The 17,063-nt window shown below is 43.3% G+C and overlaps 1 protein-coding gene and 1 long non-coding RNA gene across 4 annotated transcripts in view; both read left to right on the top strand.

Annotated features, from left to right (window-relative positions):
- LOC116528549 overlaps nucleotides 1-5,606 on the top strand; it is a 9,306-nt gene extending 3,700 nt beyond the window's left edge. The window contains exon 2 of the long non-coding RNA XR_004259085.1: nucleotides 5,509-5,606. This is a non-coding gene — a long non-coding RNA (uncharacterized LOC116528549). The remainder of the gene's footprint in view (nucleotides 1-5,508) is intronic.
- A 2,924-nt stretch (nucleotides 5,607-8,530) lies between these two features.
- PIGH (phosphatidylinositol glycan anchor biosynthesis class H) overlaps nucleotides 8,531-17,063 on the top strand; it is a 10,695-nt gene continuing 2,162 nt past the window's right edge. The window contains exons 1-3 of one of the 3 annotated variants that reach the window (XM_032245835.1): nucleotides 8,531-8,810; nucleotides 14,240-14,449; nucleotides 15,640-15,723. In XM_032245835.1, the coding sequence (XP_032101726.1) occupies nucleotides 8,631-8,810; nucleotides 14,240-14,449; nucleotides 15,640-15,723 (474 nt within the window). In that variant the 5' untranslated portion in view covers nucleotides 8,531-8,630. Of the gene's footprint in view, nucleotides 8,811-13,844; nucleotides 14,450-15,639; nucleotides 15,724-17,063 lie in introns of those variants that run through there. The other 2 variants (XM_032245836.1, XM_032245834.1) reach the window with 2 other exon arrangements.

Genomic DNA, 17,063 nt, shown 5'->3' on the forward strand with positions numbered 1-17,063 from the left:
AGAAAGAAAGAAAGAAAGAAAGAAAGAAAGAAAGAAAGAAAGAAAGAGAAAGAAAGAAAATTATAACAAATTTCTTCCATCAAAGTTTCACATGACACTAGAGCCTTCAGAAATGAAGACCCATTATCCCCCAAAGCAGGGCACTACAGTGATTGCAAAGTGGTGTGATTTGTAGTTGTGGATGCTGCACTTGTATGAGATTCTGAACCTCTGTTTGGCAATGTTTGAATCTTCTTGGTTAATATTGTTTTGGCAAATACAGGCTGTAAAGTTTTAGATGATGGCCGCATTTATGGGCAACACACTTGGCACTGATAACCCTGTTTCCCAAATACTCCCCAGATAAACTTCCTGCAGTAAGAGCAGTAGGTGGGCTGCCTCAGGTATCTGTTTCCATAATCTTGCTTCCATTAAACAAGCATAATTTTGTTTCCATTGATCTGTTTTATTGGTGGGGGAGAGGGGTGGGTTTGGAGATAGGGTCTCTTTCTGTCACCCATGCTGGAGTACAGTGGTGCAATCATAGCTCATTGTAGCCTTGAACTCCCCCACCTCAAGAAATCCCCCACCTTAGCCTTCCAAGTAGCTGGAACCACAGGTGTGCACTACCACTCCTGGCTAATTTTTATTTTAGAGACAGGACCTCACCATGTTGCCCAGGCTGGTCTTAAACTCCTGGTCTCAAATGATCCTCTCACCTCAGCCTCCTAAGTACCTGGGATTACAGGCTTGAGCCACCATGTCCTGCCCTACTGGGGTTATTACCACAAATACTTTACCCTCTGGCTGCAGGTTCAGCCAGCCTTGGAAGGTGTCCAGGATGTTGACCATGCCAGCCATGCACAGCAGCTCCCAGTGAAAAAAAAATAGCTCAGAGCAATCTTTTGAATCTATGCTCCTATGTTGCAATCCTCAAGCTTGCCCCAAATAAATTCTCTAGTTATATTAATTTTGCCTCAGCTTCTTCCTTTTAGTCCACACTGGAATTGTTAACAAGGCAGCCCTACAAATATAGCTAGGAAAGCTCATTATTTTCTTCTTTCTTTCTCTCTCTCTCTCCCCTCCTTTCTCTCTCTCTCTCTCTCCCTCTCTCCCTCTCTCCCTCCCTCCCCCCCCCCTTTTTTTCTTTTTTTTTTTGAGTCTCCCTCTGTCAGCCAGGAGTGCAGTGGCTCAATCTCGGCTCACTGTAACCTCCACCTCCTGGGTTCAAGAGATTGTTGTGCCTCAGCTTCCCAAGTAGCTGGGATTACGGGTGTCAGCCATCACACCTGGCTGAAGTTTTTTTTTGTATTTTTAGTAGAGATGGTGGGTCTCACAACATTGGCCAAGCTGGTCTCAAACTCCTGGCCTCCCAAAGTGCTGGGATTATAGGCGTGAGCCACCGCACCCAGCCTATTTTCTAAACAATAAACAGCTGTGAAAGCTCATTATTTTTTCTAAACAGTGTTTTTCTAGTCTTTTTATCTGTAGGTACTTTGCTTAAAAGAATTCCAGATGGCCTGAGAAGCCCCAGGAGCTTCAGAACCCTTTGTCAATTACCAGAGGAAGATAAGGCTTGTGCAAAATTGGTGCCAACCAGAACCGGCAGCTCCTTGTTACCTTTAGATCATTAAGATATCATCATCGTATTAAAATCCCACCCATAGAAGGAAATCCCCACCATTTTCTGGACATGCATTGTATGAAGATGCATGTTTGTGATCGTGGGCTCCCTGCACATGTTTACATACTTCCCCTGCCCACATCTAACTCCATAAAATTCCTCAGCTTCGCATAGCTCTGGGAGAACGTGTCTTTAGAGCAGGGGCCCCCAATCCAGGGCCATTGACTAGTACTGGCTTGTGGCCTGTTAGAAACCAAGCTGCACAGCAGGAGGTGAATAGCAGGTGGGCAAGCCAGCCAGTGAAGCTTCATATGTATTTACAGCCACTCCCCATCACTGGCATTAATACCTGAGCTCTGCCTCCTGTCAGATCAGCAGCGGCATTAGATTCTCCTATTGTGGACCCTATTGTGAACTATGCATGTGACGGATCTAGGTTGCATGCTCCTTATGAGAATCTAATGCCTGATGATCTGTCACTGTCTCCCATCACCCACAGATGGGACATTTAGTTGCAGGAAAACAAGTTCAGGGCTCTCACTGATTCTATATTATGGTGAGTTGTATAATTATTCCATTATATATTACAATGTAATAATAGCAATACAGGGCACAATAAACGTAATGCACTTAAATCATCCCAAAACCAACCCCCCCACCAGGGTCTGTGGAAAAACTGTCTTACATGAAACTGGTTCCTGCTGCCAAAAAGTTTGGGGAACGCTGCTTTAGAGCAAGAGCTCTCTCCTCTATTCATGGGCAGGAATAAAACCTGCTTGCCTTTTGTTTTTCCAATTGGGTATTCTTTATTTGCAACCCATACAAAGTAGGGCTTACCAGCGATAGAATTACAGGGTACATGTTGACATGAAGTGGTCATAGCTCCGGGGCAGCTTATGGATGATGGCCGCCTTCAGTGGTGTTAGTGCAGAGCTCCTTGGGGTGCACGGGTTTGGTGATCCTCCATTGGCGCTGGTCTGGCCCACGTGCACCTCATCCACACCATCAGGTAGGGCTCCAGCAGCTGGTGGCCTTTCATGAGCACACGGCACAGGTGTCATAGCCTGATGGGTTATTCTGCCCTGCTGCCCTGAAAAAACCATTGAGAACAGCAGAAGTTATACTAAAGAAAGAGTTTAATAATTGTAGGTAGGGTTAAGCCACGTGAGGAGAACAGGGAGAAATTTCTCAAACCCCTCTCTCCAACAATTTGGAGGCTAAGGTTTTTTAAGGGTACTTTGAGAGGCAGGGAGCTGGGGAACTGAAATAATTGATTGGTTGGGGATGAAATCACAGGGGCATCTAAAACTGTCTTTGTACAGCTAAGTCAGTTCCCAGGAACTGTGGGTGGTCTCAGGACCAGGTGGTCTCCATTGATTTACTGAAATGCTGAATCTGAAAAGGATTTCCAAGGCTAGTTCTTTAGGTTTCACAATAGTGAGGTTATCTATAGGAGTAGTAGAGGAAGTTATAATCTTGAGACCTCCATTATGTGACTTTGGGGCAGTAAGAAACTTACGGTAAACAGAAGAAGCAACAGCAGATGGTTGTTTAACTGTGTTCAAGCCCTTACCAAAATTCTTCAGCAAAGTTCAAGCCCCTACCATAATTTTAACCACGTTGCATGAATGTGGCCTCAATCTCCGAACAAGGAAGGGGGTCAGTTCTCCTTGCCTCAAAGTTTAGCTATAAACTAAATTCCTCTTACAGCTATCTTGGCCTTTGCACTGGAATATTAAAACAAAAAAACAAACCCAAACAATTTAGCTTATAAAACTAGAAGCAAAATGGAGTCAGTCATGTTATATTTCATTACTTAAAATTCTGCAAAGGTTTCTCAGGGAATGTGGATCCTCGAATAGCCATTCAATAGCATGGTGCCAGACCACAGGCTGGTGCCTCTGCCTCTGGCTGACAACCCTTGAAAAAGCCACAGGAGTGGAGGCAGCCCTGGGGAAAAGCAGCACCCAAGCGGCCCTTGACTAGGCATTCTGCTTCCTCCATTGGCCCTTCTCCTCTCCTCATTCCCTTCATCCCTCCCAAGGTCGAAAGGAAGAGACGAGGCTCACCAGGGAAGCGTGTGCCTCTCAATCTCTCAGCGCTTCCAGGGGCTTTGTGCAGACTCGCCCTTTCTCCAAGGCCAAGAAACTTCTGTCCTCCGAAAGCTGGAGCTATCAGTCCCATTAGCGCCAGCCTGTAGCAGATTCCCACCCCCTTCCTCTTCTCCTCCTCAAGAATATGTTTTGTTAAAATATTTGGCCTTTTGCCAAGCGCAGTGGCTCACGCCTGTAATCCCATCACTTTGGGAGGCTGAGGTGGGCAGGTCACGAGATCAGAAGTTCGAGACCACCCTGACCAACATGGTGAAACCCCATTTCTACTAAAAATACAAAAATTAGCTGGGCATGGTGGCGCATGCCTGTAATCTCAGCTACTCAGGAGGCTGAGGCAGGAGAACTGCTTGAACCCGGGAGGTGAAGGTTGCAGTGAAACAAGATTGCGCCACTGCACTCCAGCCTCTGTGAAAGAGTGAGACTCCATCTCAAAAAAAAAAAAAAAATTGGCCTTTTGTTCTTGGTTTCTGAAACAGCTCTGGAGCAATAAAGGAGAAAGGCTCTAGTTATTTATAAGGAGCCTCTTTCAACTACACCTGAATTTATGTTAAGGAGGTGAGTTTTGTAAAGTCCCTAGATAACCACAGGCTTAGGGGCTTGTTGCCAGGAGAACCAATCAACTCAGAGGCTTGAAATTCACACACCCCTGCCCCCACCAACACACACCTTCCGGAAGGGGAAGAGGGGCTGAAGGTTGAGTTGGCCACCAAAAGCCAATGATTTAATCAACCAGGCCTACATAATGAAGCCTCCATAAAAACCCAAAAGAACTGAGTTCAGGGGACTTCCAGGGGACTTCCACATATGGGGCACAGGGAAGGTAGTGCACCCCAACTCCATGGGGACAAAAGTGCCTGAGCTCAGGACCTTCCCAGACCTCCCTCTATGTATCTCTTCATTTGGCTATTCATTTGTATCCTTTAAAATATGCATTATAATAAACGAGGAAGCATAAGTCAAGTGTTTCCCAGAGTTCTGTGAACCTTCATGAGCAAGTGGCACAGGTGTCACAGCCTAACCAGTTTTTCTTGCCTGCTGCCCTGAAAAGAACCACTGAGAACAGCAGGAGTTGCAGCAAAGACAGAGTTTAATAGGAAATTAACTGAACCCAAAAGGAGCGTTGTGGGAATGCCAATTAATGGCTGGTTGGTGGGAAGTTCCAGAAGCTTGGACTTGTGACTGATGTCTCAAGTCAGGGGCACTTTTGTAGGACTGAGCTGTTGACAAGTTCTGTGGGACCTGACATGACTTCTAGGTGGACAGTGTCAGAATTGAATTGCTTGCTTGGTGTGTGGGGAAACCCCCCCATACACTTGGTCACAGAAGCTTTCTGTGTTGTGAGAAACAACAGGAGAATCAAACTGTTTGTATTTTGTTTTGTTGTTTTCTTTCCAGTGCTCTTGTACAGAAAAAAAAGTGCCCAGAGAGCTGCCTTGCCCCTTGTACCATGTGAGGACACAGCAGGAATGTGTCATCTATGAAATGGGCTATCACCAGACACCAAATCTGCAGGCAACATGATCCTGGACTTCCCAGCCTCCAGGACTGTGACAAACTTCTGAGATTTCCTCTGAGGAATTTTTCTGATTGGGGAAAAAAACTGAGGGTTAGCACCAGAAAGTCCTAATTCAGCTTCATTTGGCATCAAAAAGCCCAATGGAACTTTCCATGTGTTCCCACTGAAGCCCTAAACCTCCTTCCTTTTGTTTAAGGTGTTATATACAGTTGTCCCTCTATATTAGTGGGGGATTGGTTACAGAACCTCCCTCAGATACCCCTTAGGGGGCTGAGGTGGGAGGATCTCTTGAGCCCAGGAGGTTGAGACCACAGTGACCCGTGACTGTACCACTGCTGCGCTCCACTTTGGGTGAAGAGCAAGACCTTGTCATCTTGTCATTAAAAAAAAAAAAAAAAAGAAACTTCTTAGCCTATACAGGTTCTTAACCTTTTTTGTATTGTAGACCCTCTGGAAGTCTGGTGAAACACATTTAAAACATTTATTACAATAATGTTTTAAAGTGTATAAATACATGGGACTGCTAAGAAAATCAACTACATTAAAATACAGTTATCAAAATATTGTTAAAAATGTGTTATAGTGATATGTTTTTCTTTACTGACACATTAAAAACAATATCTAGTGGTGGATCTAATAATCATTGCAATTTTGACATTTTGAAACAATTATTGTAAAAATATCTGTGATTTCTGTCAGTGACAAAAATCACAAGCTCTACAATACTAGTTTTTTGCCTATATTCATAATCAAAAGAAATGTTAAATTTTATTTTTATTTTTATTATTTATTTATTTTTTTAAAGACTGGGTTTCACCACGTCGGTTAGGCTGCTCTTGAACTCCCGACCTCAGGTGATCTGCCTGCCTTGGCCTCCAAAGTGCTTGGATTACAGGTGTGAGCCACTGCGCCTGGCCTAATGTTAAATGTGAATTAGAAGTTATGGACCTAAAAATGAAACACCGATTCTATCCATGGAGCCCAAGTTAAGAAATCCAGGACTACAGGCTTCCCCAAAACATTAACAGTACTTATCTCTGAGTGGTGGGAATATGGGCGGTTTACATTTTTTTCTTTTCTGTATTTTTCAAATTTTCCACAGTAAGCAAATACCACTTTTAAAATTATAAAATACTGATATATGTGATAGTAAAAGCAGTGATCTGGTTTGGCTCTGTGTGCCTACCTAAATCTCATGTTGAATTGTGATCCTCACTTGTTAGGGGAGGGACCCGGTGGGAGGTGATTGGATCATAGAGGTGGATTTCCCCCACGCTGTTCTCATGATACTGGGTGAGTTCTCTTACAAGATCTGATGGTTTAAAAATGTGGCATGTCCCCCCTCCCCTCCTGCTGCCATGTAAGGCACATCTTGCTTCTCCTTTGCCTTCCACCATGATTGTAAGTTTCCTGAGGCCTCCCCAGCCATGTGGAACTGTGAATCAATTAAACCTCTTTTCTTTATTAATTACCCAGTCTCAGGTAGTTCTTTATAGAAGTGTGAGAAGAGACGAATAAAAGGGGTGTATTAATTGTCAGATTGAGGGCACAGAAAAAAAAACTGGAAAAATAAAGAAATGCTTGAAGAAATCTTTTAGAAAAAAAGGGAAACAAAATCCTGAATGAATATGAAGAAACAAAACCTGACTTTCATCAGAGAGACTTAAAGCTGGTGAGACCTTTATGACCTTTATTTTTATTTTTCAAATTAATATAGACACAGTCTTGCTATGTTGCGCAGGCAGGTCTTAAACTCCTAAGTTCAAGTGATTCTCCTGCCACCTGAGCAGCTGGGATTACAGGCATGTGCCACCATGCCCAGCTAATTTTTAAAAAATTTTTAGTAGAGACAGGGTTTCACCATGTTGGCCAGGCTGGTCTTGAACTCCTGACCCAAGTGATCTGCGCTGCTTGGCCTCCCAAAGTGCTGGGATTACAGGCATCAGCCACTGCGCGCAGCCCATCACAAGTGTTTCGACAGTCCACACAGCCACTCCTGGGCCACATCAAAAGTAAAAATGGAATCCGCAAGCCACTATTACTCACGAGTTTAGTAATTTTATTATCCATTTCTTCTGCATCTGCCACTCCTGCTTACTTCCCAGCCAGGTCTTGCCTGTCTACCACCTTCCAACTGGTCGTTTAGGAAAGAGAACTCCCAGGCAGTGAAATCCAAACTCCTTAACAGACCCTACAAGATCCTCTTGGATCTGACCCCTACCTACCTCCCCACCTTCCAACAGTTTCCCGCATACACCAACCTTTCGGGCCTTTTGATTATTTCAATAAGCCAAGCTTGTTCCAGCTTCCAGAGCTTTGCCTTTCCTGGTCTTTCTTTCCGGCAAAGTCCTCCTCCAGAGCTCTTCAGTCCTGTCAGTCTCCTTACCCTTGTAACTCCAGTGTCCTCTTACTCAGAGACTTCCCCTGACTGTCCTATGTAAAGTCCTCAGTCCATTCCTGCCAATCAGCATAGTATTGCCAGCGACACTCTTCTAAGTTATTTCCATATCGTCTCCTACTAGAAAGGAAGCTACTCGAGGGCAGAGACTGTCATCAACATCGTTCACCGCTACATCCTCGGCACCTCAAATTACCTGGCACAGGAAAAGAGTAAGTGGAATGAATACTGGTGCACTGTCTCCTTGTGGCTCACTCTGGCTTAAAGAAATCAGCTTGCTGAGCAAAAGTACGATTAAAACTGTTGGTTTGGGCCGGGTTCAGTGGCTTACACCTGTAAACTCAGCACTTTGAGAGGCCGAGGTGGGCGGATCACCTGAGGTCAGCAGTTCGAGACCAGCCTGGCCAACATGGTGAAACCCCATCTCTACTAAAAATACAAAAATCAGCCAGGCGTGGTGGTGGGCGCCTGTAATCCTAGCTACTCAGAGGCTGAGGCAGGAGAATCGCTTGAACCCAGGGAACAGATGTTGCAGTGAGCCGAGTTTGCGCCACTCCATCTCAAAACAAAAACAAAAACAAACTATGGGTTTGTTTCGAGAGAGGGTCTCGCTCTGTCGCCCAGGCTGAAGAGCAGTGGCATGATCTCGGCTCGCTGCAACCTCGACCTCCCAGGCTCCAGCGATCCTTCCGCCTTGGCCTCCCAAAGCGCTGGAGGCGTGAGCCAAGGCGCCCGGCCTAAAAGTGTTTTAATCTGTCCGCTGAATTGTTGCCCCCAACAAGCTTTGTACGAAGACAATTATAGAAGCTGGGCCAAGGCCGGCCGGGAACAACGCACAGCCTCACACCGCAGCAGGGCTCTTGACGCACAACTGAGGCTGCGCGGGCTTAGGGGCGGGGCGAGGTGACGCGACTGCCGGAAGCGGGTCTGGAGCAGGCGAGACTGGGAGAGCGGGCGACCGCGGTGCTGTGCGGGCAGCCGAGTGCCGGCAAGCCAGTTATGGAGGATGAGCGGAGCTTTTCGGATATCTGCGGCGGCCGCCTGGCCCTGCAGCGCCGCTACTACTCCCCGTCCTGCCGGGAGTTCTGCCTCAGCTGCCCTCAGCTCTCGCTGCGTTCGCTCACCGCTGTCACCTGCACGGTGTGGCTGGCGGCCTACGGACTCTTCAGCCTCTGCGAGGTAATGGCTGGTCGGCCCCTCCGCGCGCCTGGAGGAGGGGGTTCGGCTTTGGGAGGATCTTTGGGATCTTTGATCGAGCCCAGATCTCTGGTGGGCCCCTCCTGCAGTGGTAGGACCAGAGGGCGGGAACCCACGGGTTTTGGGGACGCCATTCCGATGCTGGACAGCTCTTTAAATGACGTTTGGTGAATGTGTGCTCCTGGACAGTACATTCCCCCTCCGTGTCTGTGCTCTGCTCGGTGTGTTCACCCAGCATACATCTAGTTCTTGCACGACGGTCTAAAACTTTAACTTCCACGTGTTCTATGTAATATAGGCTCGTAGTAATTTAATTCCAAGAGATCAGGGAACTACTAAGTGGGTCTTCCTCGTCTATCACTTCTGCTCCTCAAAGGCAGTGCTGCTAACAATACCTTATCTAGTCTTCCACAAACTGTCTTTGCCTCCTCAGTGTACACTTGTGTATCTGTGTGTATACAATGTTATAGTTCTTCCTAATCTGTTTTTCAATACAGTTTAACCCTCTCTCCTCCCAAACTCTCCCCCAATTTTAAGTACTTTCTAAAGGATTATGAAATTTTGGACGTGTGTGGTATCTGTGCTCAGTTTCTAGATTCATTCCTGTTTTCTCTGAGCCTCAATTTTCTACATCTCTAAAATAGAATTCATGCCTGCCATAACAGCTTCATGATACTGTGAGGGTTAAATGCCGTAACTTTGTAACAGCTCTCAAATAAGAAGAATTATCCTAATTGCCTTTTCGGGATGAGTTCTAGTTTCATATGTAGTGCCTGAATTGAATGTATTATCCCAGAAGTGATCTGATCTGAGTTAAGTACCGCAGGGCTATTTATTTCTGTAACTTGGATACTGTTTCCATTACTGCATCCATTAGCTTTTTTGCTGTCAAAGCATATTTCAGAGTATGTTAATTTAGCATAGAAATATGCAGAATTAAGACTGCCCTAATTGTAGAAAACTATCTAAAAGTCTGTTCAGGCAGGCGGGTAGCTCATGCCTGTAACCTAGCACTTTGGGAGACCGAAGCAGGTGGATCACTTGAGGTCAGGAGTTTGAGACCAGCCTGGCCAACATGGTGAAACTGTGTCTCACTATGTATTTGTATTTGTATCACCATGTGTTTTGTATTTGTAAAATACAAAAATTAGCTGGGCGTGGTGGCACATGCCTGTAGTCCCAGGTACTTGGGAGACCGAGGCAGGAGAATCATTTGAACCCAGGAGGCAGAGGTAGCAGTGAGCCAAGATCGTGCCACTACACTCTAGGCTTGGCGACAAAGGGAGACTCTGTCTCAAAAAAAAAAAAAAAAAAAAAACATTTTGTTCAAAATCCAGTTAAAATGTTTAAATGGATTTCACATCCCCCCCAGCACTTAAAATATAGTATAGTTGAATTTTAGTACTAGCCTGAGTTGTTATAGCCTATGTATGTGGTCACGTGAGGAGGAGGAGGAAATAGATATTTATTAAATGCCCACTGAGTGCCGGATGCTTTACTGAATTCCTTACTTCAGCCCTAGAATGAAGAAAACCAAGGCTTACAAAGAATAATGACTTACCAAAAGTCTCAAAGCAGTAAATGGCATATCTGGGCTTCAAACCCAGGGCTTTCTGACTCCAAGACCCTTTTTTTTCCTTTATACCATTGTATGGCTGATCTTAGGCAAAATTTAAAAATAAAAGCCTGCTTTTATGCCAGGTCCCCTCTGTACTTACGTCTCTCATCCTGGTGTACGCTGCTCACCCCTATCAAGTGCCCAGGATTTAGTGACCTCATCTTCCTTTAAACTCTACTGCAACACTTCCTAAGGGCTCTGTGTGCCAAAATTTCTTACTTTTCCTATTCAAAACTGTTTATGAGAGTAGTGAATATCTGGAATGAGAAGAAGTCTGATTGAAGGAATTCATTCAAACGTACAGCTTAATACCAACTCAAATGAATATTGAATTGTTTGAATTCTATACAGAAAAATGAAGTAAAAAAAATGCAGGTAGTAATGAAGTTCTAGGCATGGATTGCTTTCTTTGGAAAACTGGCATGGATCAAATCCCTAAGGATTTACTGTCCTTAATCCCTTCATGTTTTTGAGTTCACAGTTCTATTAAAGTTCCAGGTTGTTCCTTTGTTTATTCCAACCTGGAATGTGCTTCTCCCTTCCCTTTCAACTAATTAGAATGGTCACTAACCACCACCTCCCCTGCACCAATTAAATCCTATTTCCTTGGATGTGATGGGATATATTCTTGTGTGCTTTTATATCTTTTCTTTCTTTTTTATAAAAAAAAGACTTTTCCTTTGGCACTTGTAGTCAGTATCAGAGTATCCTCCAGAATATTTTCTATGTATTAATCTTGCCTTTAATAAATCTGTAAGGGTCAAGGCCAAATTGTATTCCTCTCCATTCTTCATAATGCTTATTCAGTGCAATTAATCTTAATTGCAAAATCAGATCTTTTTGGTTCATCAGAGACCCAGTACAGAATCCTCCATTCATCAATCAACAAATAGCACAGAGATCAGCAAACTTTTTCTTTCTTTTTTTTTGAGTCAGGTTCTCACTCTGTTTCCTTAAGCTGGAGTGTAGTGGTATGAATACCCCTCACTGCAGCCTCAGTCTCTTGGACTCAAGTGATCCTCTTATCTCAGCCTCCTGAGTAGCTGGGACTACAAGTGTGTGCTGCCACACCTGGCTGATTTTTGTATTTTTTGTAGAGATGGGGTCTCATTATGTTGCCCAGGCTGGTCTTGAATTCTTAGCCTCAAACAATCCCCCTATATTGGCCTCCCAAAGTGTGGGGATTCTAGGCGTGAGCCACCACGCCTGGCCCAAACATTTTCTTTAAAAGACTAGATAGTAAATATAGCAGGTTCTGTGGGTCTGTCTTATAATATTCTTTTCTTTCTTTCTACAGCCCTATAAAAACTTAAAAATCATTCTTCGCTTGAGATGGACCAGACAAAACCAGACCACAGGCCCAAATAGTTTGCAGATCCCTGATCTAACACTATGGGTTAAGTATAAGGAAGTAGAAAGAGACCATCAAAGAAAACCAGAGCTAGTGAGTAGTTGAAGTGGTAAAAAAACAGATTTTATTCAGGAACAACTACAATAGGGGAAAAGAGACTTCAGTAGAGAATTCCAAATTCCTCAGTTCTGAATACAGCATGAACAAGTGGAGATTTATAGTCAAGGAGCAGGGTGGGAATCAGTGGATAGAAAATTACTCAAAGGAAACATGAGGGGCAAGGTGGGATTCTGGCTAAACTGACTTGACAGGATTCTTGCTGAAGGCAGGCCAGGCTGATCAAATACCAAGGGTAGGAGTTCTTTCTAAACTGATTCAGCAAGATTCTTGCTGCAGCTGGGTGGGCAGTGCAGGCCCAACAAAGATGTCAAGGTCAGAGCCTAGAGGGCTTACAGGAGCCTGACTAGAGGTAGACAAAGGAGGGCATCTTGTCAGTACAAAGAATAATAAGACATTTCCTGCCCTCCAGGAATGCAGTCCAAAATTACCAAATTTCTTTGATTTTATGTCATCAATAATTTTTTTTCCTGTGCCAGCCTTCTAAATAATAGCTTCTGGTAAAAAAAGATAAAATAATGCCACATGAAAGAAACACACCAATAGGAAAACACATTTTAACTTCAGAAATGTTGAAGATTGTACATGTGTCTTAGAATCAAGGGAATAAATAATAGACACCTTAACACATCACTTAGTCAACTGTAAGTCACAGAAAAACTAAAATAGCGTTAATAGAGAAGGACATTTTCTATTAACAAGAAGTCATAAGGTAGGAGGGCTCCCAAGTTCACATAGAGACTCATTTGATTCCAGCTCTTGTAATCTTACTGCTGACACCCTATGTACTCTACTTGTCCTCCATTTGGTCCTCCAAGTGCAGAAACTGCACTTCCACCCTTAGCGTCCTCTAGCTCTCCACTGGGTCTGGCAGAGGCCATAGTAGTTCCAGGTATGTAAACCTCACGATGAAGGGAACTTCTCTTCTGTAGATTTTTAAAGATGAACTCAAGTTTTCCAGAAGCCCCTCCAGCAGATCTCCCCTCACATCTCATTGGCAGAGTTGTGTCACAGGACTAGGAACCAATCATGATTCACTCCCTAGTTCAATTGGGGCGGGTGGGTGGCTGTTTATTAGGCAAGCCTAGTATCGGCTACACTGTGCTAAGTACTTCATAATTGTTCAGTCTATGATTCTGTATTATATACAAATGGTTCCTGACTTATGATGGTTTGACTTAGATTTTTTTACTTTAGTATGATGCAGAAATAATACACAGTCAGAAACTATACTTAAAATACCCATACAAACATTGTTTTTCACTTTAAGTACAGCATTGAATAAATTACATGAGATTTTCCACGTTACTATAAAACAGGGTTTGCGTTACATGATTTGCCCAACTGTAGGCTAATGTAAGTGTTCTGAGCACATTTAAGGTAGGCTAGGCTAAGCTCTGATGTTTGATAGGTTAGGTGTATTAAATGCATTTTTAAATTTTAGTTTATTTAGTGCTAGAACTCAATATTAAATGCATTTTCATCTTACAATGAGTTTATCAGGACATAACTCCCTCTTGTATTCTGCTGAGAAAGTGTGAAAGGAAAATATTTTGGTCCTTTTTTTTTTTTTTTTTGAGACTAGTCTCACTCTGTCACCAGGCTGGAGTGCAGTGGAGTGATCTTAGCTCACTGCAACCTCTGCCTCCCAGGTTCAAGCAATTCTCTTGCCTCAATCTCCCAAGTAGCTGGGACTACAGGTGTGCATCAACACGCCCAGCTAATTTTTTGTATTTTTAGTTAGAGACAGGGTTTCACCATGTTGGCTAGGATGGTCTCAATCTCTTGACCTTGTGATCTGCCCACCTTAGCCTCCCAAAGTGCTGGCATTATAGGCATGAGCCACCATGCTTGGCCGGATCCTTTTTTTTAAAGAGGCAGTATCTTATTCTGGTTCCCAAGCTAGAGTGCAGTTGTATGATCATAGCACACTGCAGCCTTGAACTCCTGGGCTCAAGTGATCCTTTGTCTCAGCCTCCCTAGTAGCTGGAATTACAGGTGTAAGCTACTGCATTCAGCTGATTTGGGCCCTTAAGTTGGAATTTTGGAAGAAAAATTTCTGAGATTGCTGTGATGATGGACATTTTGCTGATGGAGGTTTTCCCCAGACCTATCCATGTGTTGTCTGGATCTGTTTCACTGTATACTTTCATAGCACCTCAGAACCCAAATAAAAGCAATTTCCTTTTCCTCCATGCATGTTCGCCTCATCCAACAACAGAAGAAAGGCCTTTTTCTTCATTGCCTGAAGTTGACTTGTACAGCACAGGTATATGCAGAGGACCACTTGGTAATCTTACTGCCTGTATCTGGCTCTCTCTTCAGAACAGCATGATCCTCTCTGCTGCCATCTTCATCACCCTCGTAGGTCTGCTTGGTTATCTCCATTTTGTGAAGATTGACCAGGAGACTCTGTTAATCATTGATTCTCTTGGCATTCAGATGACTTCATCTTATGCTTCAGGCAAAGAAAGTACTACCTTCATAGAGATGGGCAAGGTCAAGGATATTGTCATCAATGAGGCTATTTACATGGTAAGTATTTAAGAGGTAAGTATTACAGGCCTCTCTGGAGGAGGTAGCCAGCCCAAGGGATGTTCCCAGATCTAAACTTAATACCTAAATACCCAGAGTACTTAATGTCACAGAATTAAACATGAAGACCTTCTGCCCTACTACTTATAGTACTGGAGTCTTCTTTTTGGCTGGCATATTTAATAAAATACATTTAATAAAAGTGAAAAGTAAGCTACTGCATTCAGCTGATTTGGGCCCTTAAGTTGGAATTTGGAAGAAAAATTTGAGATTGCTGTGATGGTGGACATTAAACAGATAAATCACTTTATTTTTAAAGAGATGCAGCAGGCTTTCATGGATAGGGAGTTAACATTTCAACTTTATCTTCAAAATTGTCACTGGCATTTTTTCCTTCTCTTTCTTTTTTCAATTTTTTTGAGACAGGGTCTCACTCTGTTGCCCAGGCTGGAGTGCAGTGGCATGATCACAGCTCACTGCAGTCTCAAATTCCCAGGCTTAAGCCATCCTCCCACCTCAGCATCCCAAGTAGCTGGGACTACAGGCGCGTACCACCATGCTTAGCTCGTTTTTTCTATTTTTTGTAGAGATGGAGTCTCACTATATTGCCTAGGCTGGTCTTGAATTCCTGGGCTCAAGCCATCCTCCTGCTGTGGCCTCCCCAAAGTGTTTAGTTTACAGGTCTGAGCCACTACTCCTGGCTCTCTTTTTTCATTTAAAGAATGAGAATATACTTTTCTCCCACTTCAAAAGCTATCAAGTGTTCTACTACTTAGAGATAACCATTTATGAAAAAGTGTTGAGCCTTCCCTTGGGAAAAAGGAATGTGGCCAGGTCCGGTGGCTCACACCTGTAATCCCAGCGCTTTGGGAGGCCAAGGTGGGTGGATCACCTGAAGTCGGGAGTTCCAGAGCAGCCTGGCCAACATGGTAAAACCCTGTCTCTACTAAAAATACAAAAAGTTAGCCGGGTGTGGTGGCTCACACTGTAATCCCAGCTACTCAGGAGGCTGAGGCAGGAAAATTGCTTGAACCTGGGAGGTGGAGGTTGCAGTGAGCCGAGATCGTGCCACTGTACTCCAGCCTGGGCAACAGAGTGAGACTTCATCTCAAAAAAAGAAAAAAAAAAGAAAAGGAAAAAAAGAATGCAAAATGATTTTCACTTAGACCTTGCTATTTATTTTCTTACAGCAAAAGGTGATTTATTACCTCTGCATCTTACTGAAGGATCCAGTGGAACCACATGGGATATCCCAAGTAGTACCTGTCTTCCAGGTGAGCATAGAACACTTTTACCATTCTCCAATTAATCCTCAACCTTTTCAGTAGGAGTGTAAATTCCTTTTGTCAGAGTAGTGGAAGATACCTGACAGCTGTTTTGAGTGAGAATTAGGATTTCAGTTGAGAAGTTCCTTTCTGAGGCAAATATAGGCCTTGAAAAATATTAATTAATTAATGTATATTTTATTTTATTTTAGACAGAGTCTCACTTTGTCACCCAGGCTGGAGTGCAGTGGTGTGATCACCACTCATTGCAGCCTCCACCTCCTAGGCTCAAGAAATCCTCCTGTCTCAGCCTCCTAAGTACTTGGAACTATATGTGTGCACCATCACACCCTGCTAATCTTTAAATTTTTAATAGAGATGGTCTTGCCATGTTGTCTAGGCTGATCTTGAATTCCTGAGTTCAAGCACTTCTCCCGCCGCGGTCTTCCAAAGTGTTGGGATTACAAGCATGAGCCACCACACCTGGCCTTGTGCACATTTTAAAGAAAACAATCAAATATATAGCAACTTCTACCTACAAATCACCATTCATCTACTTTGACTCTGTCAGTCTACTAATGTACAGTTTTTCAGATAGAGGTCATTGATATACTCACACTGTACACTATTATGTGTGTTTGTAAATTAATATATATGTATTCTACAAAGGCCATTATATTTATTATTTTAAATAATTATATCATATAATATATTGAAATAACAGTTTAGCCACTCTTGCTAGCTTTTAAAATCATGCCTGGGTTTTTTGTTTTGCTCTTATAAAAAAACACTTATTAGCTGGGTGCTGTGGCTCACAACTGTAATGCCAACACTTTGGGAGGCTGAGGCAGGCAGATCACTTGAGCTCAGGAGTTCAAGACCAGCCTGGGCAACATGGTGAAACCCCCATCTCTACAAAAAATACCAAAATTAGCCGAGCATAGTGGCACACATCTGTGGTCTCAGCTACTTGGGAAGCTGAGGTAGGATTGCTTGAGCCCAGGAGGTAGAGGCTGCAGTGAGCTGTGATCATGCCACTGCACTCAGCCTGGAGCAAGACTCCATCTCAAAAAACAAAACTAAAATTATACAAACATGATAATAAATTATAGGTAGTTATTTATGCACATATTTATGTATACAGTTAATCCTGCCTCACTGACCTTTTTCATAAAGGACTTAAGATAGCTAAGCTAACAAATTATTTTGCATTATAATTCAAAATTATTTTATTAAATCTTATGAATAGATTATATAGATTTCTAGTGTTATAGATTTCTAGTGTTTAAGATTCGGCTCCAGAGATTGGACAACTTTATTATACTTGGGGTTTTTTTTTTTTTTTTTTT

This window comes from Sapajus apella, unplaced genomic scaffold (assembly GCF_009761245.1).
Source record: "Sapajus apella isolate SASKATOON/1434 unplaced genomic scaffold, GSC_monkey_1.0 scaffold59, whole genome shotgun sequence".
Lineage (NCBI taxonomy): Eukaryota > Metazoa > Chordata > Mammalia > Primates > Cebidae > Sapajus > Sapajus apella.